At 45.5% G+C, this 26789-nt stretch overlaps 1 protein-coding gene across 3 annotated transcripts in view; it reads left to right on the plus strand.

The window, feature by feature from the left end:
* The window catches only part of FARSB (phenylalanyl-tRNA synthetase subunit beta), a 68540-nt gene extending 48512 nt beyond the window's left edge, over positions 1 to 20028 (plus strand). For all 3 annotated transcript variants that reach the window (XM_077884997.1, XM_077884996.1, XM_077884998.1), the window contains one exon: positions 19756 to 20028. In XM_077884997.1, coding sequence (XP_077741123.1) covers positions 19756 to 19907 — 152 coding nt within the window. In that variant the 3' untranslated portion in view covers positions 19908 to 20028. The remainder of the gene's footprint in view (positions 1 to 19755) is intronic.
* The last annotated feature ends 6761 nt before the right edge of the window (positions 20029 to 26789 follow it).

A 26789-nucleotide genomic window follows, 5' to 3' on the forward strand; every position in this document is an offset into this window, starting at 1 on the left:
TGAGGGTGTGGACTGGAACATCAGCACCGGGCATCGCTATGTCAAGGAGAAGACTGACTTAAACTTCTGAAGGGTAGGAGCTACAGCACTTAGCACTTGGAAAATTTCATCGATATGTGCTGCTTGGAACCTTTTATAATACTAACCAGAATGTGTCAATCTTCTTAAAAGTCAGATTTTTATAATTCTAGACCTATAATAATATTTAAATCCTTTATTGTTTTGGTGTTAAAATATGTAATGCTTAGTACTTAATTTCCCTAATATGTAGATGTTTGTTTTGGTTTGGAGTGTTTTTTTTTTATTATTAGAAAATGCATTCATAAACTTCAACCTTTTCATGTGGTTGTAGATCTTCATGTTCAGTTTTTTAGACCAAGTTGTTACTATGGTTTTGATTTAGTATGAGGACAGAGTCAATATTCTCTTTCCTTTTGAATTTATTTAGGCTTTCATAGTAGAATATTCTAATGTTTTAACGTTTTGACATTTATGAAATGCCCTAGATTTAGGAGTTTGAAAAGCTTTGGTATAGCTTCTTTATGTATATGGGTGGCCTGGACCAATACATACTTAAGTATATCTAAACTGGCTATTTTGGGAAAATAAAACAAGGTATTTATTTACTTCTGCTGCCCCATCACCAGCATTGGCCACATCTTTTTTTTCTAAGTGCTTTCTGTAAGAACCATCAAACCAAAATGAATTACTGTCATTCTAAATAATAGTTCCTCATTTCTCATAGGCATTTCTAAGTCTATTTTGTTTAATGACAAACATGATCTTTTTTTATGGTTAAAGAAATCAACACTTAAAGTAAGTGGTTTGTCAAAATAAAGTCAGTAGCAAAGCTGGTATTCATCTAAAACTTCATGTATGTATTACATAGATCATGTTGATGTACATATAGATCTCCTAAGTAAATATGTGAACACAGGAATTTGGTAGTAGTGTTGTGTTTGGCTACATCATTTCCATCGATTTATTGTTATTTTGCATATAGCTTTTTCTGCAAAGAAATGGTCTTCACAGTAACAAAAAGAATAGAAGCAGATTAAGAACTACCATTCTTGATTACTGAGTTGTCTTCTGTTACTCTGGCATATGGTGTACTTTTTAATAATTAAAAATCCCTGGTGGCTTTGCATTTATAGTTGAGCTAAGTCTGTTCATCAGAGATTCCTGCTAATGTGAGTTCATTGGCAGTTACACCTAATTTCTTCTGTCTTTTCTAATGAATGCCACCACCTTCCTTTTGTGCTGTGCTGTGCTGTCTGGTGGTCATGGTGAGTGGAACAGAATTTGATTCCCCTTTGAGAAATGTGGCCCTGTCCATTGTGAGAGAAATCTGGAAGCTCATTTGATCGATCACTGCATTGATCCCAAAGTGTTCTGTTGACATTAGAGCGTAACCTTATTTATTATGAAGGCAGTAGCTCTCTGCAGCCTGACGAGTCTGTTGTGCAGGAGCACTCCTGGCTCATGACTACAGCCAGAGGTAGAAGCCGTGGTCTCTTAGTCTTAGAGTTTTCACTTGCTGAGCATGTTTGCACTTAACATAGCCTGAGATAGACTATGGAATTGATGATAGAACAAGGGCAGTTAAGTGGTAGGAGAAAAAAAAGAACCTTTAACTTTTTAGCAGACTATAGAACCTTTTGAGGGTTTCAGAAGGGTTCAGCTCAGTGTTTTAATGGCATTTGATCAGATTATTACAGCATATATATTTATGCCTCTCACCTTCCCCTCAGCTCTTTCTCTTTAGTGGTTTGTTGCAAACTAAATAATGTATGTCAAAATGCATTTATCCTTTTCAGAAACCACTTTTGGGCAAGAAAAAAAATCTCAACATTTTTGTATTTAGGACAGTTACGTGGTTGCTGGGCAATCTGGCAAAAATAATTTCTTGTAGGAGGTGGTAAGCTTTGTGTACAGTTGGCTGCATTTGGTGTGTATTTTTTCCCCTTTTTAATTTGTTACCTAGTTCAGTTTTGATGTATTTATAATTCTCCAGAAAACTTCAGTTAACTTGAGACAAGATCCCTGGGAGACAGGTTTTACAACTTTTAGTTTTGATCATTCTAGTTTTCAAGCTGCTCAGAATTCATTTTGTGAAATGAACAATAACAATAAATGTGTAAGTGATGTGCACATTTAATCCTGTACCATATGTACCCATAGTAGTGGTTATTTAGGCCCCTTCTGTTACAGTAACACCTAATGATCATTGACTTGACCTGTAGGTCATGACCTTTTTGGACACCTGTGAAGGATTTCAGATGCTAAAAAATACAGGTGAAACTGTGAGGTTTGCTGGGTCTTCGCACTGCTTTTTAGTGTAACATGAGCTTGGAAATAGAAGATCTGTTGAACAACTTGTTGAAGTAAAGGTGTTCCATTTATGGTTTGATTTACACAAATGTTCTGGACTAGAATAAAGGGGGGAACCATATGATGTGTCCACACCTAGTTACCACCAACAAAGGCATCGCTCTTTTAAGGCATTAAGTTTAAAAGAAAAAAAGGTTTGAATTGTTTTTAAGCTTCCCGACCATATTACTCTGTGTAAAAACAATCCTATTCTTCTGCTTCTCTACTTTTTCATGTTTGAGGCAAGCCTTCAAATACAATTTTTTGTTACCTTCTCAACAAAAGCCTCAAACCAGTGACACAGTCGTCGCTCTGATCCCCATACAGGGGGCAGCACTGAACCAGGGGCCACAGTGTTTATAAAGCTCGAGCAGTTAGCATGCAATTCACTTAGCCCTGGATTTTTGAGTGTGTGTCTTTGCCTCCCTCTCATACGTGTACCAGAGTTCTCTCCACTCATGTTTTATTTCACTTCGCGCACGCGCTTTTGTGTGTGTGTGTGTGTGTGTGTATCTACTTGCTGATTTACTACTCAGCAAACTGGAGTGCTTGATGCCAAGTCCCACTTGGATGACTCAGCTCCATTTCCCATCTGACAGATATTGTCATAATTATTGCTCGACTTACTTTATTGTCTCTCCCCTAGGGAACATTTTTAGACTTTTTTCCTCTAATTGCCCCTACGTATTGTATACTCTGTGTATAGCTGTGCTTCATACATAAAAAGAGTAAGTATAAACCTTCTTGAAATTGGGGGTTAAAAATACAGTTCTAAGTTAAAAGTTCTATCTACTGAATAACTGTTACAATGTTTATTTACTTATATAAACTATAGTGTGTCAAATTATATATGCCAATTTTGAAATTTAAATTTTTACAGCAAAAGTAAAACAGCTGAAATTAATTTCTTAATCATTAGTGAATTTAACTTTTCCCTTGAGAGAAAATCACTAGCTGGTAGTCAGATATTGTCATTGTTTTTTCCTTTTGGCACATGATGTAATTAATGATGTGCTGAATAACTTTGAATTAGAAACTTTTTATTCCTCAAAGCCTGAGCCATGCACAGAAGCTCTTGGAGTCAGACATGAATAACATCCTCAAGGCAGCTGCCATCGGCCTCTACGCATGTGCGGGCCACCTGTCCACATGGCTTCATGATCTGTAAAAAGTCTTGCAGTCACAGAGTCACAGCTATCTATTGCCATGGTTTGTAGTACTGACTGGTCTTGCGTACATTAACTTCCGTGTCGGTGCTATTCCTATGATGCCCAAGACAACCTAGTGAGAGGAACTGAATACTAGGGAGTAAGATGGGCAGGTTGGGTTCAGCTTTGGAGGGCCACAAGCCATTGTAATTTATAAGATTTTTCTTCGTACCTCCTTTTCTGCCCCCCAAGGACTAATTTTTACCCCTATAAGCATGTAGGCTGTAAATGAATCCATTCTTTGGAGTTACTTAAATACAGCTATTTATATAGTAGGGAAAACGTCTATTTGCCACCTTGTATTCCTTTTTTTTCCTGCTTCCAAACTAGAACCTAGCTTCTGCTATTCTATAGAAAAGACCATGGTCCAAATACAAAGAAGTTCATTTTTACCTTATTTCAGGGGCCCAGATGCTGCAAGTTTAGAGGATTTTTTTTTAGGGTACCTTTTACTACTCAGTTTTCATGTTACATATAAGAAAGCTTTGCTTTCCTCAGGTAGTAGCAGTTTGACACATTGGTCAAACTTTGGTACGCTGGTTTTGGCACATGGTGGATATGCTGTGGCGTGTTGGTTACAAACACTATCCTGTGAATCCTAGGAGCGATGTATTCTGGTAAGCTAAATGTCAACCTTCTGGCCAATCCAGAAGATTAAAAGGATGGATGGATGGGTGGGTGGATAGAAAATAGGTAAACCTACTGAATAAATCCCTAGGTAGGGCTAACGTGGAGTAGTCCACTGAACACGTGGCCGTTCAGGATAAAGGCCTAATTTTCCTGGAGCACTTAATTCTGCCTTTGATATAAACTGTTTTTTAAGCCATTGATATTTGGAGTCTTCTTTTTTCAAAGATAAAACCAATCCTACCTTACAAGATCTATTTTAATTTCTACCTGCCTGAACTCCTTGGCAGAATTAAGTGCTGTCCAGCTCTAAGATGATAGAATCTCATGTTTCAAGCTAACTTCTAAATCATTTTAAAATTAACTCTTAGCGAAATCATTTTTTCTTTCTCTCAGTTGTTATATCCCTTTACTCTTGACTTTTGAGCACAGTTTTGATGATCCCCTCTCCTGTCCACATGTGGAGAGGTTTCATTCCAGCCGCCTTCACAATCGCTCATCTCATGGACGCTGTTGGATCTTGTCTTGAAGGCTGTTGTTCTAACCACTGGAATTTATTTCCAGTGTGTATTTTAACAGCTAATGAAGACCTGGGCCATTCCCAGGAAATATGGTAGAGGGTATGTGGCTTCTAAGATTTTAGTAACAGCAGGTCCTGCTGTCACATGGAGTGGTGTATTGTGAGTATGAGACATGATTGCTGTGAGTCCAGCTGCTCCTAAATCAGCACTCAGATGGCCTCCAGGTCTTATTGCTCAGGAAAACCAGGTATCTCATGCTGTTGTACACTTCCAGGTACTGCAAAATTCAGTGTTTTTCATTAACTGAGTTAAAAGGGAAAAATCTGCTAAAACATTGATTCAGCTCATATTTCTTAAGTTCTTTGGTAATTTGAAGAGTTAATGATAGGAGTTAATATAATATGGTAGTGACTTTTATTTTATTCTGATAAGCTCAAATTCCTTAACACAGTCACTTTAAAATAATGTATGTTATCTAATATTTTTTTAAGATTTATTTATTTATTTATGATAGAGAGGCAGAGACACAGGCAGAGGGAGAAGCAGGCTCCACGCAGGGAGCCCGACGCGGGACTCAATCCCGGGTCTTCAGGATCACACCCTGGGCCGAAGGCAGGTGCCAAACCGCCGAGCCACCCAGGGATCCCCATGATACCTAATATTTTGTCAGAATAAAGGAACAAAATGAAATAAGGTGTTGAATTTTCCAAAACAGTAGGAAATACTATGACAGAACAAAACATGTATGCATATATTTAGGTAGGTTGTTTCCTTCTTAAGATCTGTCCATCCAGCTGTCCAGTGGCCTAAAAGCAAAAGTTTTTTTTTTTTTTTTGTTTTAAGATTTATTTATTTTTAGAGTGAGTGAGTGCAGAGGGGTAGAAGGAAAGAATCTTAGACTACCTGCTGAGCAAGGAGCCTGCCACCTTTCTCAGTCTCACAACCCTGAGATCATGACCTGAGCCAAATTCAAGAGTTGGATGCTTAAGTGATGAGCCCATCCAGGTGCCCTGAAAAGAGTTCGTTCTTAAGGAATAATTGGGAGTTATTTAAAACCAGTAACTATCTCACTTCTTTTGAAGTAGATGTGGTTTAAGCAAATAAGTATATTGAATTTGCCCATCTTCAAAATGTCCATTTCCCTTTGATGTACTCAAATTTAGTATTCCCTTTTCTTTCCAAGTATAGAACTAGGGCAGTAATTTTTAACTTTGAGAATTTGATGAAGGCACCCTTCAGAGGTGCATCCTATAACTTAAGCCACATTTTGTTTTGTTAAAGTTTTGAAACTGTTACAAGCTTATTTTAAAAATGCAAATACAGTCTTTTCTCAATTGTTGGAGAGTAAGTTACCTGATGCCCCATTACCCGGAATGCTTCAGTATTTCCTTCAAAGGACATTGTCCTGTAGAACCACAATATAATCCTCAAAATCAGGAAAACCTCATTCTTCTTAATGCTAACCACCACCCAATCCTGAGACCCCATGCAAGTTTTATCATCCTTTCCATCGGAGACTCCTGGGTTGTCTGCAGCCTCCATGTCTCACTGGTCTATTTCTGAAGGGTTTTAGAATAGTCTTTACAATGACTTTCATAACCTTGACACTTTGGAACATCACAAGCCAGTGATTACGTTAGTGCAGCCCTTGATTTTTGGGTTGTCTGTGGTTTCCTGTTAGATTCAGGTTAGGCATCTTTGGAGGAATGCTGCAGAAACAACGCAGTCCTCTCAAGTGACACACAGTCTCCATTTATTTCATAACTGATGCTGGCTAATCAGGCTGTGAGTACTAGGCTTTCCTGTAAAGTTATTCCTCCCTCTGTTATCGCGAACATTTTGTGGGAAGAACTTTGAAACTATTTAAATGTCCTGTTCTGAATGTGTCTTCCTACTTGTATCAGTAGGGACTCCTTATTTCTTATTCAATATTTTAATCCATTATAACCATTTATGGTGATGCTCACATTGTCCCCAGTTTGTTTGGCCAGTGAGTGTTCCTTCAAGCTGGCTTGTGCATCCTTTCAACATGTTCCTATTCCTTAGTACCCCTCTCTTGCTTTGGGCACAAGAAGATATTCCTAGGCTTATCTGGGACTTTCCATTGTCCCGTGTCTCTCTCCTGGTTCTGTTTCTTGGGGAATGGTGTGTAAAAGCCAATATTTAGGGTGTGTTTATTGCTGTTGGGGGTGCGAGTTACTCACATGTGTATGTACACACACATTTTCTTCCAAATGTATGTATTTATAAGTTCATTCATGGCAGTGCCCCCAATTCCTTGCAGACCTTCAGGGTTCACTCTAGTCTTCGCTTGTTCCATATTTGTGCATCTCTTCAACAGAGGGAAACCCGGCTCTCATTATTCCTAACTTTTTAATTTACTTGAGCAGTGCTCCTGTTTGTGAACTGACTCGTCTTTCCCCTGCATGTTTGCTCTGCTCATCACTCTGCCTCCTAAGGCTGTTCCCTGCTCATCTGCAGATACCCCCGCCCCCGCCCTGCCCCAACCACTTAGGCTCTGAGACTGCATGCTGACTCTCTCTTTCCTGGTCTGGGGGACACACAGGCCCTGGGGTGGGGATTTCTGTCTTCCTCAGCTTCTTGAGGGTTTTGAAAGATTCTGGAAGAAAAGGGAAAAGCCTTTAAGTCTTGAGAAACCTTTATCAGGAGATTCTTATTAAAATGAAGAGGGAGAAAAAAAAATAAAAAATAAAATGAAGAGGGAGAAATGTTTGGATACAGGGGTCTTTTTCTAAAGCCGGTGATAATGTAGAAAACATTTCCGGGCTCATGTATATTTTCTGTGGCAGACCTGGAAGCCGGTATATCTCCCAGGTGGCCCTGGTTCTTTTTAGTGAGAAATCAAACTTAGATCTTTGGGTGCTGAGGTTGCTTACTGCTACTGAAGAAGTCATTTCTAGGACTTTGGTGTGCAGGGCTGGGAAAATTTTTTTTTCTTTTTCTTTTTTTTTTAAATTTTAGAGAGAGAGAGAGAGAGAGAGGCAGAGACACAGGCAGAGGGAGAAGCAGGCTCCATGCAGGGAGCCCGACGTGGGATTCGATCCCGGGTCTCCAGGATCACGCCCTGGGCCAAAAGCAGGCGCCAAACCGCTGCGCCACCCAGGGATCCTTTTTTTTCTTTTTTCTTTTTTTTTAATTTATGATAGTCCTACAGAGAGTTTTTTTCTTTTTAAATGAGAAAACATTGATTTCTTATGCATCTTTCTAATTTATATTTAGGGTTAGAGGATTTTTATCGAATATACTTGGCTTTATATTTGTAGCTCTTCTTTACATTGAAAATCTTGGTTCCTAGTGAGCTTATGTTTGCTCACTCTGTTTTTCAAAATGACAACCAATATGATTTTTACAACAATTTAAATGTTATGTGCAGTTCTCTTTGTACTTAAGATACAGCTTACAAAATGAAGTCTGTTTCAAGGATTCTAGCTTCTATTTCTGTTGCGGTCACACTGTTCCCTCGCTGCCTGTATAGATTATGGTTTTTACTAGTTTTCAGTTATCTTTCTGTAGTTTTTTAAAAATCTGTGTGTGTATTCTCCACATTCTCAACTGGGGAGTTGATACTTTACATATACTGCTCTGTACCTTGTTTTCTACTTAATCTACATTGGAGGTCACCGCAGCCACACATGGACGTCTGGCACTTTCCCTCTGCAGAGCACTGTACTAGAGTGCCAGTTTCTTCAACTAATTCCCTCTCGGTGGGCATAATTAGGCTGTTTCCAGTCTTTTGCTGCTGCAAATAATGCCACGATGAATAGCCTTGTGCATATGTCATTTGGTATTTTTGCTAGTGTTTCTTTGGGACTGATCTCTAGAAGTATGAGATTATTGGGACAAAAGGTAAATTCATATTTTTGTTAGCTAGTGACAACCCCCACCCCTACGCCCCCCACCCCAGAGAACTTGTGTTCTAACATTACACAAACCTAGGAGCACCAGCAAGAGGACTTTTTCCCTTGAGTTTTGTTCCCAGACTTGTCAGACTTCTGTATTTTGGGGGCAGTCTTTTCAGGAGGAAAATGATGTCTGCTGTAGTTTTAATTTGTGCTCTTATGAGCAAGTAAACATTTTCATGTTTTAGGACATTTTGTTTCCTTTTCTGTGAACTGCCTGTTCATATGTCTTGCTTATCTTATGTTTTCTTTAGGTATGTTGGGTTTTTTCTTCTCTCTTTTTAGAAACTTTTTATGCATTTAGGGATATTAACCCTTTGTAATATAAATCCTACCATTTCTTAAAGATCTTATTTATTTGAGAGAGCATGAGCAGAAGGAGAAGCAGGCTCCCCTCTGAGCAGGGAGCCTGACGTGAGGCTCCCTCCTAGCTCCCTGAGATCATGACCTGAGCTGAAGGCGGACACTAAACCAAGTGAGCCACCCAGCGGCCCGGCCCCTATGTCCAACCATTTTTCAGGAGTTTTTAAATTATCATTTTGTTTTGTTTTGTTTTTTTTGCCATGTAGGTTTTTATATGGTAAAACTTGCTAATCTTTTTCCTTATTGCTTCTGAACTTTGAATCCTAATGTTTCCTCCACTCCATGATGAGGAAGGAATTCCCCATGCTTCTTTTAGTGCTTAAGTGTTTCATAATTTTACATTTAAACCCCTTACCTGTTTGTAATTTATCCTAAGTACATTTGAGGAATAGATCCCATTTTTTGCTTTTTCTGTGTGCTTTGGAGATTTTGATACATGCTATTTATCAGTGCTTCTTAACATTTTTTAATGGTACTATTTAACTTAACCTAAATTTATGGTAAATGCCTTTTGGAATCCATGAAGGAATAGAAGAGATCTAAACTTTTATCTTTGATATCTTTAGAAAATGGAATGATTTTTTTTGGAAGTCCTTTAGTTAGATTGAACAGGTACAGGAGAAACTTGAGAATATCTGAATCGATCAGACTCTTTCAAGAAAAGAAAACCTCTTATTATTCAAGTCTTGGGAACTATTTCAAGAAATTTGCAACCACAGAATTGGCATGATAGTCTTCTTAATTAGCCCAGCCCTCTTAGTCCATTTGCAGTCTTTTCCAACATTAAAATACATGTCTTATTTATATGTATAGAGAGGTAATTAGAAATTGAAGTGTGACCCTAATCACATAGTATTGATAAGATTCCGAGATATTCTAAAAGGAAACATTGTTGCCATAACGGGTTTATAAAACCTTTAGCTGATGGTATATTTATACTTGGGTTTTTTGGTAACTGTTCAAAAATGCATTATGTATCAAAGTAGAGGACTTTGTATATGGTCCCATTTACCCTGGAGCTGGAGAAAATGTTGGTATCTATCATCTTTTCAAAGTACTATGCAATTTCGTAACCAGATTTCCCATCCAAGGAATTTACTCAGAGTGAGGTATTTGTGGTATTGTTGGGGGTTGGGGTGGGGGGTGGTGATGGTGGTTTACTTCTATTCTTTTAGAATAACAGAGTCATTCCACTGAATGCCAGCACCTTTTGCATCTTGCTCCCTCCTTGCTTAGTTGAGCCAAAAGGTATAGTTTGTGTAGTAACTCCCACTGCTCAGGAGCTAGTAGCTTGGTTTAGGAAATTAGAAGGTTGTTAAGAATCACTGAACAAATATCTATCTATCTATCATCTATCTATCTATCTATCTTCCTTCCTTCCTTCCTTCCTTCCTTCCTTCCTTCCTTCCTTCCTTCCTTCCTTCCTTCCTTCAGCAAGCAAGATTCTGGGAGTCTAATGCTTACTGATTTAAAAAAATATATTAATCCATAATCTGCTTTGTTTAAAAATGATTAATGCGGGGGCACCTGGGTGGTTCAGTATGTTCAGTGTCTGCCTTTGGCTCGGCTCATGATCCCGGAATCCTGGGATCGAGCCCCACATCAGGCTCCCTCCTCAGTGGACAGTCTGCTTCTCCCTCTGCCTCTGCCATTCCCCGGGCTTGTGCAGTCTCGTGTGCTCTGTCAAATAAAATCTTAAAAAAAAAAAAAAAAAAATGGGAAACAAATATTTTACTGTGGACTTTCGGGCAACGGGGAAACAGAACTGTAATCAGACGTTCCTTAGATATGCCTTCTCCAGAGGTCCTTTCCCATATTTTATTTAGAGAAGACTCCTTTCTGCCGTTTAGCTTCGTCCTCTATTACATCATTGCAGGAATCCCTCAGATTGACCTTCATTTAAGGTGTTCCCACTGCTTTTATATAAAAGATAGGACAGTTTAACTTCACCAAGGTCCCAGTTAAGAGCTTGGATCTTGATTTATTTTGCTTTACACTGATGTTCAATGGCACTGGTCTGATCTTGACCTATTTGAGAAGGCAATGCTAACAGTCACGTGGGTGATGCAGGCACCCTTTCCTCCCTCCTGGAAACACCTGGAGACCTACAGGCTCAGGTGGTTGGGGGTCAGGAATGTAATCTTCCTGCCGGGAGGTTATTCTCGGCTCCACAGGCCAGGGGTGAGGTGGGTAGCTTGTACCTAGAACCCCTCGCCCTCACCATGCTGCAGTCCCTGTAGCCCTTCTGTGTTTCGGGTGTGCTTCCTACCCTCCTCTTGCTCTTACTTGTCCCCTTCTGTTCCTTGAAAAACATTCTTTTCAGGAAAGGATTTGACTTCAGTTCACTTGATGTATATCAATGTGAACTTAAGAGATGCTTTGATTTTTAGCTGCCTTTCTAATCATGAAGGAAGAGAAATTTGGTCCCTTTGTAATAATTTCAGGTATTAACAACAACAACAACAAAACGGGCTAATTCAGTGCAATAGAAAAATCTCCCCGCCCTCTGAAATGATGCCATGGTGACAGCCATGCTCTTACACAAGAAAAGCATATTCAGGAAGAAAAGGAGAAATGTGGGGAACAGCAACACTGCCCAGCATGACAGCAAATATAGGCAGCTGTTTACTTGCCTTACTGTAAACGAAAACCATGTGACTGTAGTTCCAGGATTTTTATTTCTTCTGAGTGATGTTGAAGGCCGTAAAGAGTAAACACTAGAGCAAAACTCTCAGATAAAAGGCCTTGCTCTAAACGGCTCCAGAACTTCCTGTTTCTACGGTAAGACCTGTTTTGATGTGTTGGATACTCACTGGTAGCTGGCAGATATTTTATTAATGCTGTTATCTCAGCCGCTGTACTTTGGCACTCTCCTTCCAGAAGAGAAAAGTGTCTGATTATTCTCTTAATTTCTGCAGGTTCCTAGCTCATTTGAATTATATTTTCTGAACAGAGAAAACAGAGATGTTCTCTTGGAATTATTTTCCAAGGCTTCTTTGAAGCATTTTCCCCCCTCTACCAGTAGAACTAAAATAAGTAGTAGTTGCTAATTAGTGTTGTGCGAGATGGGATCAACATCATGCTTATTAGTCTAAGTTTGTGGTTTGTTGCAACTACCATTGCTAGAAGTCTGTTTAACACTTTGATATATAATGAGCTAGACAAAGTTTTGTTTTTTTTTTTTTTTTTTTTTTTTTTACTTGTGTGGTATTGCTTTTGGCAAAGGGAAAGAAACCAAGAAAGAGCAAAAACCAATATGTACTATAGAAGCCTTGTGTATAACAGTGGATAATTGGAAACAACTCCAACATAAAATACTTTAAGAACAGTTTGGCAAGCTATGACACATAGGATGAAAATGTTAAAAATGTCTTTAGACATATGAATATAAGCTAAGTTGAAATACAGACCCCAAGATGGTATAGACACTGGTTAAAATGATGGGAAAGAGTCCCATTTTGTTAGATCCTGGCATGTTGCTTCCAGTGATTTAGGACTTAATCCTTCCGTGCCAGCTTCTTCATCTCTAAAGTGGGAATGATGGGATCTGTCCGTCTGTATCATAGAGTTGTTGAGAGGCAGGTCCGTTTGGGAAGGCATTTTGGAAATAGATACTCTCCAGAGTAAACACAGGGTGGATTTTCACCTTTGCCCTTCAGAAAATTAGCACCGGATAAAAAAGTCACAGACTGTGCTTCTAATCTCAGCTCTGCTGTTAGCTGGCTGTATGGTTTTCTTAGCCTCTCTGGTATCCATTTTCTCATCTCTAAAGTAAAGAAATGGACGAGATCTTCTCTGAAGTCGTTTCCAGTGTTCAGAGTCTGCAGGAGTTTCAAGGCTTCAAAAGCAGGCTCTACCGCCAGTTCTAACATATGTGCTCTTTGTCCTTGCCTTTTTAGATGGCGTCACTTTGGTGCTTATTTGCTCATGTTCAATCTTTGTCTCAAGAATCTGGAATTTAGTCTTTAAGTGTGCCTGTGGTTGTGTGAAGTCTAAAAAACAGAGTTCTGTTTTCCCTGGAAGGCTCTAGGTTTTGTTGGGTTTCGTTAGTATTCTGTTGTATTATTAATTTTACAGAGCATACTTGGATATGAGGTTAGAGGTGGTCAGGTTGGTTTTTTTTTTTTTTTTTCATCTTAAGTTATGTTTATTTATTTTATTTTAAACCAGAAGTTTGCAAACATGAAATGGACAGCTTGACCACAAGTTTGAAAACATTATCCTCGAGGCCATCTGTGCCTCTGGGCCACACACAAAAGGGTGCCCCATTTCAGTGGCCACCGGCACCTTGGCGCGCTCTGGAGCCTCTACTATTATTGCTTGCCTTGGGCAAGTCCCCTAATCCCCTTGTGCTCCACTTTCTCCCATCTGTACCCTGCCTGTCCTCAGGGGCTCGGCCAGGGCTGCCTGGGGACTGAGGCCCTGCCCTTCCTGGGGATGGAAGGAGAGGAATAGAAGGCAGGGCAGTCTGCCTTTAACGGTGTCCGTGTTCTTTCCTTTTTCTTCTGCCCTCCCTACTTGTTAGCAGAAATCTAACTCTGAAACTTAAGCTGTCCATCATAATTACATGTGTGAGGTTGGCCAGTGGTCTCAATTTGAATAATAAGTTAACTAATTTTGAAATTACAGGTACAGTCTTCTATAGTCCATATCCCCATTCTTTTCCCACTTAGCCCTACAATAGTCTTGTTATCATTATTAGTATTGTTACACTATAATTGTGGAGAGTCTTAAAGGTGTTCATATTTGGTTTGAGAAATTGTCTCCTAAAGGATTTTATTAGGTAGAAAAACAAGAAAAGAATCCTTTTATTAGCCCAGGAAGGCAGGAGATCCATACCTTTTGTTTCTGATGTTGTTACTCTAAAACCATCCTATGAATGTTTAAGAAATGTGACCATTTGGGGGAAATGACTTAAGTGTCAGGAATATGCAGGATAATGGCATTATTTTAGAATAGGAATTTTTGAAATGAGTAGACAGGGCACTCTTTAACCTGAAGTTAAAAATCCTTTGGTTTTATACAAGTAAACTTGAGACTGATTTAAAATTGGAATTGGATGGATCGCATTTAAATTCTTCTAACATTGCTGACCTCCTTTGGGTTTTTACATATGTGTATGTGTGTATAAGAAGCACATAAGATTCGACTTTAAAGTAGATGTTAAAGTTAAAAAGTGATAACCATGGAAATAAGTTAGAGATTTGTCTGTACAAAGTAAAACCGGAAACTTTGGAGTTCTAAGTATGTATCGTTGATTGTGGTGATTGATTTTAAAAGGTCCTTTATTGAAGACCTTTCTTCTTTTTGTTAGAAGACTAGATAGTCTGGGCTTTGCTGATTACTTCTTAAGAATAGTCTCCAGGATCCAGTCCTTATTTGCAGTAGGGGTTTTGCTATGCCCTGTCTCGAAAGGATGTCGCCGTGAGCACAGGCTTCCTCCCCGGTTCCGTGCTGTGGGGTTAAGTAGCCACTGGTTCCCCTCACGTCCGGTTGCCTTCGCTTTAAGAGTTAATGATGTCTGCAGGTGTGTTGGGATTAGCACTGTAAAGTTGTGTAAGGGCTTTTTCTTTCTTTTGATCTTCCGAAAGGGATGAAAGATAGCCATTAAACTCAAGGGATTAGGTCCCCTCTCTTTAAAGACTTTTAGGTACCATAAATATTTCACTTCAGATGTAAGGTGAAGAATTGTATACATCTGGGGGAAAATGGGTATTTTATATTACCAGTTGGAAATTACTCAGTTTCCACTTGCAAATGAAATGATCTTTGTTAGAAATATTTTCTCCCAACCCGTAGTGGACTGAGATTGGGAAAAAAACGTGTGGGTGTATAGCTCCATAGTTACGCTGTTTCCTCATCTAACAGCTTTTTCTTTTTTGTAAGTTAATGTGTCGCCTGCCTCGTGCCTCCCCCCGGCCTCTCGGATTGTCTGCACTTTGTAGAACTCTGCTGGGACACTTCAACTCCTGCTCTAAAACTTTGAGAACAACTCCCATACTCCCATATTTGGTGTACGTGTGTGTTCAGTTTTTAAAAAGAGGCCCTATGTTTTGTCCTCTTCCTTTAGACTAATGCTACTCAGAAAATGAAAGGGAGATTGAGGTGCTAGCGGCAGAGTGCGACAGTCAAGGTTGCTGCCTGTCAGAGCGCTGGTGGAGACCAGGCGCCAAGTCCTGTGTAGGGTGTCTCAGCCCCTTGTGCTCTGCCCCACCCCCACGCTACCCTTCACCCCAGAATGGAATGCTGGGGACTTTTTTATCCTTTGTGTTTTCCTAGGCTAGATTATTATACCACTTAATGGATTATTTTATCTCTCTCTGTATTTCGAATTAGGCACTTAGAAGAGGAGGGGTCGGGTTTGGGTGCCAGCCCTAGAATCTGCCTGTTAAGCGGGTGTTCCTGTCCCGTTACCCATTTACATAATCAGTCACTTAGATTTAAAGCACACTAGTTGGCGCAGTGGTCTCCTGTATCTGTAGGACTATGCATTGTGTGTGTGTGTGTGGTTTTTTTTAGATTTTATTTATTTATTGATGAGAGATAGAGAAGCAGAGACCCAGACAGAGGGAGAAACAGGCTCCATGCAGGGAGCCTGATGTGGTACTCGATCCCGGGACTCCAGGACGCCCTGGGCAGAAGGCAGGCGCTAAACAACTGAGCCACCCAGGGATCCCGCATTTTGTGTTTTGTCCCAGGGTTTGGGAGCGTGCATATGGGTTATTTGTATTAAGCTGACAGTGATGGATTCTGCTATTTGCTGTGACGTATGAGCTGTACACTCAGTCCTTTCCCAGAGTTCCTTGTCCCTTTTTATTTTGTTCTTACCTTTTTATTGGAGAAAATTTGGAGCGATTCAGTACCAAATTGCAGGGACTTAACAGTATGCACGTTTGAACCCCAAAGCATGTCTTAGTGATGTGAAGAAAGGCAAAAATAAAATTATGCGTAGATGATTGTAAGAGATGGTCAACATAAAGCACCAGAGGAATTAGTTGAATATAGCCAATGGCAGGGGGTTGAGGATTAAGGCATCGAGGGCCTCATGCTTGATAACACTGTCCCGCGTTGGGATTAGGGGTCTGCTCAGTTACCGCCTTAAACCTCTACTTCCGATGCTTCATAAAATTATAGGAATGACTCGATGTGTAAAGCTTATCCAAACTTTGGGCCTATAATATTACTCGAAAAGAAAGACAGGGCAAAAAGAAACTGTGAAAGGTGTTTGGCAACGAGCAAGAGCAGGAGCTCACAAACTCTTTGAAGGTCAATTAGCCAGAAAATGTGCTAAAGACTGGGTGCTGTGCTGCGTTACTGGCCGGGAATTACCCCCAAGGTCCTCAAAGTGGTCCTGCCGCTTGAGCACAGAGAGACAATTACAGACCTTGAGGAGATGCTACAAAAGCTTTAATTAAGGGACTTACTTACACCCCACTAAGTTTTGGAAATTAAATTCTTGCTTGTGCTTAACTGATGTTTCTTTTGTCTGGGCTTCCACATGGATTCCAGCAAGAGCACTATTTTCCCCCGGGTCTGTTTCATGTCGGAGGCCGTTTCGCTGTGATGGATACCAGCACAGCTGAGCGTTTAATCCGCGTAGGGAACCAGGTGGAAAAGTGGGCTCAGGGCTTTGTGCCAGCCAGCGTTTGGCACAGGTTGAAAATTGGAGCGTTTACAACAAACCAGGGACTCGGCTTAGGCAGGTGAAGAACAGTAGTAACTACATTTTTTACAATTTGAATTTTAGAGTTCCATCCACAGGGCAAGAGGATTTTCCTTGAATTGGCAACTTTGTCTCTAGACCCAGCAGGCTGCTCTTTCTCCAGAGGTGCCTGTTTGGTTTTTGTTGAGTTTAAAGTGGCCTCTGCCTGCCATCCGGGTCTAGTTTCTTACAAGCCCAGACCCACACTGAGCCTCTCTTTGGACGTGACATCTTCTGGAAAGATTGGTTTAAGTTGCATCCAGTTCCAGCTCGAGCGTTACGACCCATCCATCTGCCGGACTTACTGAGCCCAAGCACCGTGCTGCTGCCGGGAGGTGCTCTGGTCTCTGAGCTCGGGCTGATGGCTAGCGTGGTCGGCTGTGTTCCCTTTGCTTCGGCAGTGAAGCAGTGCTCTCGGCTACCTTCTTTGGAGCGCTTTGTTTCTGCCTGCGAAGATGGGTTTAAGCCACACAGTCTATATTTTCTTTCCGTGTGTTTAGCCCATACCCGTCGGGTTTCTCTCTGTAGCCTTTGAAGTCCCTGTTGTGTGCTCTCAACTTGTGATTGTGAAGAACCAAACTGTAGCCTTGCTCTGACCGACCGAAGAGGAAGCAGGTCATAAGTGCTTAGGTCCTAATCTGACCTTGTGAGAAATGAAAAATTGTAAGAAAATGATCCTGGTCATTGCAGGCTGAAGTGTGTAGTTTTCAGCAAAGTTTATACAGAAATCCATTCTTGAACTTAATTTTTACACGTGGGTGTGTAGGGGAGGATCAACACTGGAGGTGAGGCCAGAGGCCCCCTTTGGTGCAGGGAAGGCCCCTGGCTCGGGGCTGACTAGGGTGTGCAGTGGCTCCCACGGACCTGTGCGCTGGGCTGAGGGTTTTGGTATTCGCATTATTTAAAATGCTCTCATACTTGGATGTTTTAAGTAATGTGTAATATGAATTTCAGTTTTCTTTGGAAAGAGGGGAAAATTGCGGTTAGTGATAGGAACATTTTTGTTTGAGTACCTGACTGGTTAATGACCTGAAGCCAAGTGTGCTCCAAATGTCCGGAGAAAGGGACAGATGGCATTATCAGGCTTGTTCACTAAAGAAGAATGTAACTGAATTGTGCTAAAAAAGTGCTGATTCCAAAAGTTGTTTTATGAAGTAAAAATCCTAAGTTCTTATCTCTTAAGCTTTATTTTGCTAACATTGTTTAGAACTAGCACATCTGGCTTAGATTCTAAAATAGTCTGGTTTTATGCTTCAGTTAAAATGAATCCAATCAAATTGGAATTTGTAGATAAAAAGGAAGGATTTTGATACACAGTGAGGATTCTTAAACATGGCAGGGTTACCAGTGGAGGTCTTAAGCTTCCTTTCTGGATGGCCTTTAAAAGTAGGCCGGTGGGTTTTTCCACTTAGTGGAGGGTATTAAGCTCTTGTTCTGTAGGAAGGGGTGACGGATGGTGGGAGGAGGGTTCCCCAAGTCTGGGTCACCCCACTGACCACCAGCCCTTTGTACAGGCCTCACTGTCATTCAGAGATGTAGGTGGGGGAAAGTTTTATAAATTGGGTTTTTGTGTTGATAGTGTTAAAATAGGCCCCGTCATCAGGTGCAGTGAGTTCCTGTCACTGAGGCTCTGCGTTAGCCATTCTGTTTCTGTGTTCCAGCCCCATCCAGCCCCATCTCAGCCCCCGCCCCCAAGTGTGGAGCAGCGTGCAAAGCCAAATAGGAGTTGCAGGTGCAGTTCAGTGAAGGTCTGGCTTCCCTGAGACAGCGGAGAATTGCTTAGTTGGGGGGGGGGGGAGGTGTGAGGAACAGGCCACCTTATATTTCAGCCGAGGGGAGCTCTGGAGTTATTTCAGAATGATGATTAAAACTGTTTTTTGGGAACATAAACACATCCGTCTGGGCTGACTGGGAAGTATGTGTAATGGTCCTGTGTCTTTATGGTGTAGCTGGTACTGACTTGTGAGCAGCGTGCCGCCCCCACCCTGCTGGATTTCTTCATCATGTTGACCTTGGAGCCGGTAGTAGAGACTCAGCAGTTTATCCTTTCATAAATAATGCACTGACTGAACCGGCAGCTGCAGGCTTGCGGCCCAGCCCGCTGGGTATTTATAGTTCATGCCAGTAAACGTTTGCATTGAATCTGTCAGGAGCTGTGGGCCTGAGCCCTTTTCAAGTTGGTGGCAAGTGAAGTGAGTCAGCTTTTTTTTTTTTTTTTCTTTTAAAACTTGAGTAGGGAGTGAGCGTCGAACTCTTGTGCTCTCGCCAGCCAGTGAGTGCGGAGTGGGCCTGCATGTTTGCTTGTCTTTAGCTGCGTGAACCTCAGTAACAGTTACCAGTTTGGTGAGCCATCCGTCTGCGCTGACGCCCGGAGGAAGAGTACTTTCTGAGTGTCTTGAAGTAACTCTGGGTCAGCCCAGACCTGTTTGCTGCTGGCCTTTGCTGTGGTTTTACAGACGATGCTCTGAAACTGCTGAAGAGGTGCTTCCTCCAACAGGAATGGGGGTCAAGGCCACCGAGGACCATGCAGATTGTGTTTCTCTCTGTAATAACGTAGAAAAGAGTAAGCTTTGAATAGTAACTGAGTTCAGGGTGGACTTTTTAATCCAGCAGGGATGACTATGGAAAAACCTGTTTCAGAACAGGTTCTTCCCATGCAAGGTCATCAGTTTTACATTTCTTTCCTCTTTGTCCTTCCTCCCTTTGGAGCTCCCCCAGGACTTCTCCAGCTGTGCTCCTCCAGCCTCCTTTTCTTGATCCTTCCTGCTTAGAGCCCTGTGATTAAAAATCAAAAAAAATCCCACAATCAACAAAAACCCATACAGGGCCCTGACTTTGATCTTTCTCTTAGCCTTTTCCTTGTAAGAGTTCCTTGCTGTAATATCAAATATTTCTTTTTAAGATTAGAAAGTGTGAGGACAGCACTCTGGTTTCCTAGCCTGTGGCTTAAAGAAGTCATTTTTCACAGACTAGTGAGCCTTAGGTGTTAAATGTCTGTTGACACGTTTACCAAGAGAAACATTGATTTCTCTTCTCTTTTTCAGGCTCTGCTTTCTTCCCCGGGAGATGCGCAGAGATCTTGGCCAGGGGTCAGAGCATCGGGAAGCTTGGGGTCCTTCATCCTGACGTCATCACCAAATTTGAGCTGACCATGCCCTGCTCCTCCCTGGAAATCAATATTGAGCCTTTTCTGTGAAGATGGGTCTCTGCTGTGTGACCTTCCCCGAGTATCCCCTCCTCCTGCCCTGCTGTCCTGTAGTCCTCCCCGCAGGGACCATCCATTTGTGCTTTAATGTTTAATAAAGGAGAAAGCCATATCTGGCTCCGTGGGTCAGTGCCGCCCGCCCCCTGCATTAGGCCAGCTCGTGGGAACACTGTCTGAAGCTGCATGCTAGGAAGAGCCCAGAGGATGCAGGCTCCGAGTCTTACTGATGAAACAGGATAGCTGAGTAGGATGTACGGTGCCGAGTACGAGAGAATGGGAGATTTCTAGTTAGTTCTCGCGCTTGACATGTCTGCAATATTGGGAAACCATTCACGAGTGGTGATGGTCCGGCAGGTACGGACTTCGAGGTCATTTTAAGGTGAAAGAAGAGCCTGTCCCACAAGCATTAGAAGGTGAGTGGGTGTTTTTACTAATGTCCTGAGCTGGAGAACATACAGCACATCTGTGTCCTGCCGGCAGAGTTCGACATGCTGATAGTGCAGTGTGAACGTTGGGAAACCATGGAAAAATCATTTTTGCCCTAGGCCATACGGCTTACTGTAATCAATACCATAAAATCGTGGTTTTAAATACTTAATTGAGGAACTAGGTTCTGTCTTGCAGGGAAGTCTTGATCTCTGCAGCAAAATTTCTGTCTTGCCTCCTAGCTACTTCTAGACTCTGATCAATACTGATTGAAAAAAGCTAAGTCAGTCGGGTGCTTGAGAGGAGTTCTCAGTGACTGATAAGGTGACATGAAACACAAAGTGTAAAACTTTATTAGCATGCAAAGTGAGAAATACGTTGATGGGGCTTTGCTGAGCCTACTACGAAGAAACCCAGTCCTGACATGCCTGGAGTCAGGGCAGCGGTGTGAACCTGCAAGACCTGTGAACATAGACTATCCTCTGTTCCTCCCAAATCTGTTGTAGGCAGATCCTGATAGCAGTGACATGGAATGAGATACGCTGTCACGCACGCAAAGACTTGCATGCAGCGTACCTAAAGATTTGAACATACGTCTCCCCAAAGTAGGTAACTCCGCGTCCTCAGGGACGTGCGACCACAACACGAAATACCTAAACTCACGGCAAGTATTGATGAAACGCAGGCTGTGGGCCCCCTGGTGCCCTGCTGGTGGGAATGGAAGCAACAGTGTTGGTGTTTGTAATAGCTACCACCCAGTGTTCACGAGCAGCCCAGTGGATAAATTCTAGTATGTCCGTACTATTATTTCTCAGCAGTAAAAAGGAATGAACTATTGGGCGCCTGGGGGGGCTCAGGTGGTTAAGCGTCCAACTCTTGACTTCAGCTCAGGTCACGCTCTCAGGGTCTCTCAGGGTCGTGAGATCTAGCCTCATGTCGGGTTCGGGGCTGGGCTCTGAGCCTGTGTGAGATTTCCTCTCCCTCTGCTCCCCCGCCCCCTTGGGGGAAAAAAAAAAAGGCGAAGGAAGTGCTCTACTGAAGGATCTGAATGGATCCCAAAGCGTGCTCAGCAAAAGAACCCAGACCCAAGACCACCTGTGATGCCACACGCAGGACCTTCTAGCAAAGGCAGAGGCAGACTGGCTGGGCTAGATAAGAGCCCGTGGAAGGGAAGGGAAGGCAGGGCAGGGTGAAGCAGCAGCTCTTGGGGATGCTGCGAAGAATCTGTACCTTAACCCAGGTGCATGTAGGTAGCTATCTCCTCTGGAAAGCTGGGAGGAAATAAAAAGTTAACAGGTACTTAATAATCTTATGCAACATGCATGCATAGGGTGAAAGCATGAATTTTAGAATTGATAGGCCAGTGGGCCCGTAGGCCGCTTTGAGCAGACCTGTCACTTGAGGTAGCTCCAGGCTCTGGTAGCTCCAGCTGCAGTCAAAGGCCCTGTCAGTGGTCGCCATTGTCGGAGTGGGTGGGCCCCTTGCTCTGAGCACGTGGCCACCTGCGTGGCGGGGGTTTGGCGGGAACCACCTGTGCCAAAAAGCTCTCTCGAACCTACCTGTGGATCCCAGCATAAAGGGGAGATTGGCTCCATCCATCACGGTGGTGGTCCTGCTCTGAGGCAGGAAATCGTCGGGAGAAAAGCCATATCGGGGACCTAAGGCGGAGTGAACCCCCAGCTCAGGCCTCGAGGCTCCGTCTACGGCCAGGTCACCTCGGACTCGGCCCGGCGGGGGCATCGGGCCCGGGGCCAGGGCCTCAGCCTGAGAAGACACCTGCCTTCTCAGGAAACACTGGGGCCATACAATTAAAAGGGAAATTAGAGACCCTTGGTTTCTTGTGATTTACTCCTTTACTCGTCGGTTTACAAAGTATTTTCACACGTGATTTTGTTTCAACATTCACTTTTTTTTTTAACTGCACCCAGAAATAGGAATTTTAAGGAGGTAGTCAGAAATAGGAATCCTCCCTGATTTACGATAGGAGAACGTTCAGCCTTTGGAGAGATTAATGATGTGCCCAAGAGTCACATGGGTAATAAATGGGTTTGTGACATGAGTGACTTGGATTCCATGGGTCATTTACCTACTTTTCCAAAATGTTAAAATCTGAGTTTTCTTGTATAAAAAAATACAGCAAAACACAGTTAAAAGTCATAACTCTTTAGGAAACTGTACAAAGTTAAGACCTTCCCAAGGTCCCCCACCCAGTCTCCTATTAAGGGTCCTAACCATTTAGCTCGTGCTGTTCCTGTTTTCTGAGCCTGGGCCGTCAGCCATGCACACACATGCTCTCGGATTTTGGGTCAAACTCTACTTACTGATTTGCAGCAGGTGTGATTTTTGTTTTACGTAGGATATCTCGGGGATCCCTGGGTGGCGCAGCGGTTTGGCGCCTGCCTTTGGCCCAGGGCGTGATCCTGGAGACCCGAGACCGAATCCCACATCGGGCTCCCGGTGCATGGAGCCTGCTTCTCCCTCTGCCTGTGTCTGTCTCTCTCTCTCTCTGTGACTGTCATAAAAAAAAAAAAATTACATAGGATATCTCATGACATTTCACCAAGCATGTCCTGCTTTCCTAGGTCAGAACCTGTAGACCCAACTCCTAAATGACGCCATACTGTACAGATGCCCATAATCCACTCAGCCCTTCCTCGGTTGACATTCTTGTTTCCAACTCTGCAATTACAGAGGCCAGGGAGCCTCCCTACGCCTCCTCCTAAAATAGCACCAGCTTGGAGGCCACGAAGCCCAGGCCTCTTGGCCATGTGCACCCCACACTTGGTGTTTGACAGACACATTCGGAGACGCATGGGAGCCCCTTGGATGGTCCTTTGACGTGACTTCTGCACTCAAGCAGTGTCTTATCCCAGGAGGTTAGAGTCCTAGGTGTAGGGGATGCTAAATTACTATCACCTTTTAGACCGGGGTGGCCTAACTAGAAGCCACTAGCACAGCTGCCCCTCGGGACCTCAGCAGCACGGAGTCCATCAAGGTGGTACAAGAGCCCTGCTTACGATCTGGTGTCTCAGACTCCGCTGCTCCTCATGCTTGATGTTTTCCATGACTGTGGCAAACCCCAAAGCTTGGGTATTAAGTTGGCTCTTTGGTCCATTTTCTCCAAAACTGCCAGACAGGTGTCCTCAAAGGGACACAAGTGCTTTCTGGAAAATATGCCCCCTATGCTGCAAAAGCATTGGACGCAGCTGAGGTCTTCCAGGTTGTGGCTTATAAGGAGCTTGAATAACATTATTTTTTTAAAAAAAAGTAGAGGCTGGCATATGCCTCATGAAATTCAGCGCAGCAGGAGCCCCCGGACGATCCGTGAGCGGCCCCCTGGGGCCCGAAGCCAGCGCGAGGCAAGCAGCCCCTCCCTGGATAAAGGTAGAGCAACCAGGAGGCCAGCCTGTGACAAAGAAGTGGGCGCCCCAGGTGCTCAAGTTGACCCAAAGTGACTGTCACACTACTGCCCGCTTGGCTTCCCACTACCCCACTCTCTGCTCTGATCTCCTAGTAAACGGAAGGGATGGGTGTAGACACTGCAGCTCCAGCCGGGGTTCAACAGGTGGTTCCAGCGACGCGACTTGCTGCCTTGCGTTGGCCTGAAGCCCTGTGTGAATTTTCACGCGGGGTGGGAACAGTGTGCCCGGGGCCTCCGTTCAAGTCTCACTCACCCATAGGGTTTGGCCTGGATCGTGTCCCTACTTAAGGAACCTGATGTGATCCCACCTTAAAGGCCCTGAACGCCCCCCCGCCCCACGCACACCCCGGCGGTAGGAGGCACATGCGGCAGGGCCTGCGCGGCGTTGAGACGTGAGGCCTTCTCAGTCGTGCAGGGCAAATTGTCCATGGGATGGACACGCAAAGCCTCGCGTGTGATTCCAAGCCCGGGGGCGGAAGCCATCTCCCACCTCCTGCAAGTCACGACTCCCTGTCACGAGCCCGAAAATAAAGTCTCTAGGACAAACCAGCCACCGGCTCGGGGCCAGCAGGAGAGTGGCGGTCAGGGCAGAGGCCCCGCAGACACCCACACGGGCCAACACACAGCAGGGGCACGGCGGGCAGGCCACGTCAGCACGGCTGGCATGCGTGGGGGCCCAGGGCGGCAGTGAGCCCCATGGAAGGGCACCTGCTAGGACCTGCTGGGCGCCTGCTGGGGTCCTGCTGGGCACCTGTTGGGACCTGCTGGGCGCCTACTGGGACCTTCTAGGACCTGCTGGGCGCCTGCTGGCTGGGACCTGTTGGGACCTGCTGGACACCTAGTGGGACCTGCTAGGACCTGCTGGGCACCTGCTGGGACCTGCTGGGCACCTGTTGGGACCTGCTGGGACCTGCTGGGCGCCTAGTGGGACCTGCTAGGACCTGCTGGGACCTGCTAGGACCTGCTGGGCGTCTGCTGGCTGGGACCTGTTGGTACCTGCTGGGCGCCTAGTGGGACCTGCTAGGACCTGCTGGGCGTCTGCTGGGACCTGCTGGGCACCTGCTAGGCACGTGGTGTGCAGGGAAGGGCGGCCCTACAGACAGATGCCTCCGGGGAGGGGCCCCGGGCCGCCTGCCTGCGCTCGCGAGGCCTCCCACGTCCACGCGGACCCAAAGGAGGTGGCCGGCAGCTCCCGCCCGGGGCCAGCAGAGCTGGGGACTCCGACGGCCGGGGCACCCTCACCCAACCCCGGACCGTGCGCCGTGCTGCTTCCGCCCGACGAAGCCAAGGGACACCAGCCCAGGGACTGTCCCCGGGGAACGAGCTGCGGCCCGGCCGGGGCTGAGCTGCCGAGTAGTTGTCGCAGCACCGACCGCCACGGCCAGCAGCGGAGAGTTGGCAGCAAGGGCGACCGCGCGTCGCCAGGCGGCCGGAAGCGGGGAAGCCCGGTGACCATGAGGAAGGGGGGGAAGGAATCAGAAAGTGACAGATGGGGGCAGCCCGGGTGGCTCGGCGGCTTAGGGCCACCTTCAGCCCAGGTCGTGACCTCGGGGTCCCGGGATCGAGTCCCACGTCGGGCTCCTGCAGGAGCCTGCTCCTCCCTCTGCCTGTGTCCCTGCCTCTCTCATGAATAAATAGATAAAATGTCTTAAAAAAAAAAAAGTGACAAAGATGAGGGATGATAAACGAATAGGGAGGACGTTCCGGTCACCGTGTCCCATCTGCCCGACAGGCTGGAGGAAGGACAAATCGGGGCTGGAAGACAGATACTTTCACGTCCGGCCGCGAAGCCTGGGACAGAGGGAATACAGCGGGAAAGAACACTCGCGGCTGCGGCCAGCAGCACAGCGGACTTCGTGAAAAGCGGACCTAAGCTAGGGTCCTCCCAACCCCCAAAAAGAGTTTTCCAGCCAAGGAATGTCACCAGCACCCACTTAAAACGGCCCCGGGGGGTGTGGAGGCTCGTGTCGTCCAGAGGCGCCGCCCCGGGGGACCTGGCTGCTGCTCCCCGCGAGGGGACCGCTCGGGCCCGAGACCCAGGCCGAGGCGGGTGTGGCGCAAGCCCGGTCTAGTCCATCTGTCAGGCCGGGTGGACAGACGTGGACAGGAAGGAGGACTTGGGCTCAGAGCTTCCCCGTCCTGCGGCTGCGGCCAGCGGAGCCCGGCGTCTGTTCACGGTCCCGGCCGCTCCTTCCCTCTCGGTGCAGCCTGGGCCCAGGTGCGGCCGCGGAGCGGACGGGACACGCGGGACACGCGGGCGCCCGCAGCCCTCCGCCGCAGACCGCTGCTCGCAGAAGTGACGGGCCGTGTGGTTAGGAAGGCCACTTATTAACAGCAAACCCCTGGGCGCGCTTGGAATTCAAGTCTGAAAAGAAAGTGAAAACAGGCAGCTTCCAGGAAAACAGCCGCCCGCACGGGTCCCCGCGCCTTGGATGCGGTCAGCGGCTCGTGAGGCCGCCGCGGCTCCCCGGTGGGCGCGCACTCCTGCGGCGGGGACCTGCCTGGCCGCGGGGACCTGCCTGACTGCGGGGACCTGCCTGGCCGCGGGGACCTGCCTGGCCGCGGGGACCTGCCAGACTGCGGGGACCTGCCAGACTGCGGGGACCTGCCTGGCCGTGGGGACCTGCCTGGCCGCGGGGACCTGCCAGACTGCGGGGACCTGCCTGGCCGCGGGGACCTGCCAGACTGCGGGGACCTGCCTGGCCGCGGGGACCTGCCAGACTGCGGGGACCTGCCTGGCCATGGGGACCTGCCTGGCCGCGGGGACCTGCCTGGCCGCGGGGACCTGCCAGACTGCGGGGACCTGCCTGGCCGCGGGGACCTGCCAGACTGCGGGGACCTGCCTGGCCATGGGGACCTGCCTGGCCGCGGGGACCTGCCAGACTGCGGGGACCTGCCTGGCCGCGGGGACCTGCCAGACTGCGGGGACCTGCCTGGCCATGGGGACCTGCCTGGCCGCGGGGACCTGCCAGACTGCGGGGACCTGCCTGGCCGCGGGGACCTGCCAGACTGCGGGGACCTGCCTG

The sequence above is a fragment of the Canis aureus genome, chromosome 36 (genome assembly GCF_053574225.1).
Source record: "Canis aureus isolate CA01 chromosome 36, VMU_Caureus_v.1.0, whole genome shotgun sequence".
Taxonomy (NCBI): domain Eukaryota; kingdom Metazoa; phylum Chordata; class Mammalia; order Carnivora; family Canidae; genus Canis; species Canis aureus.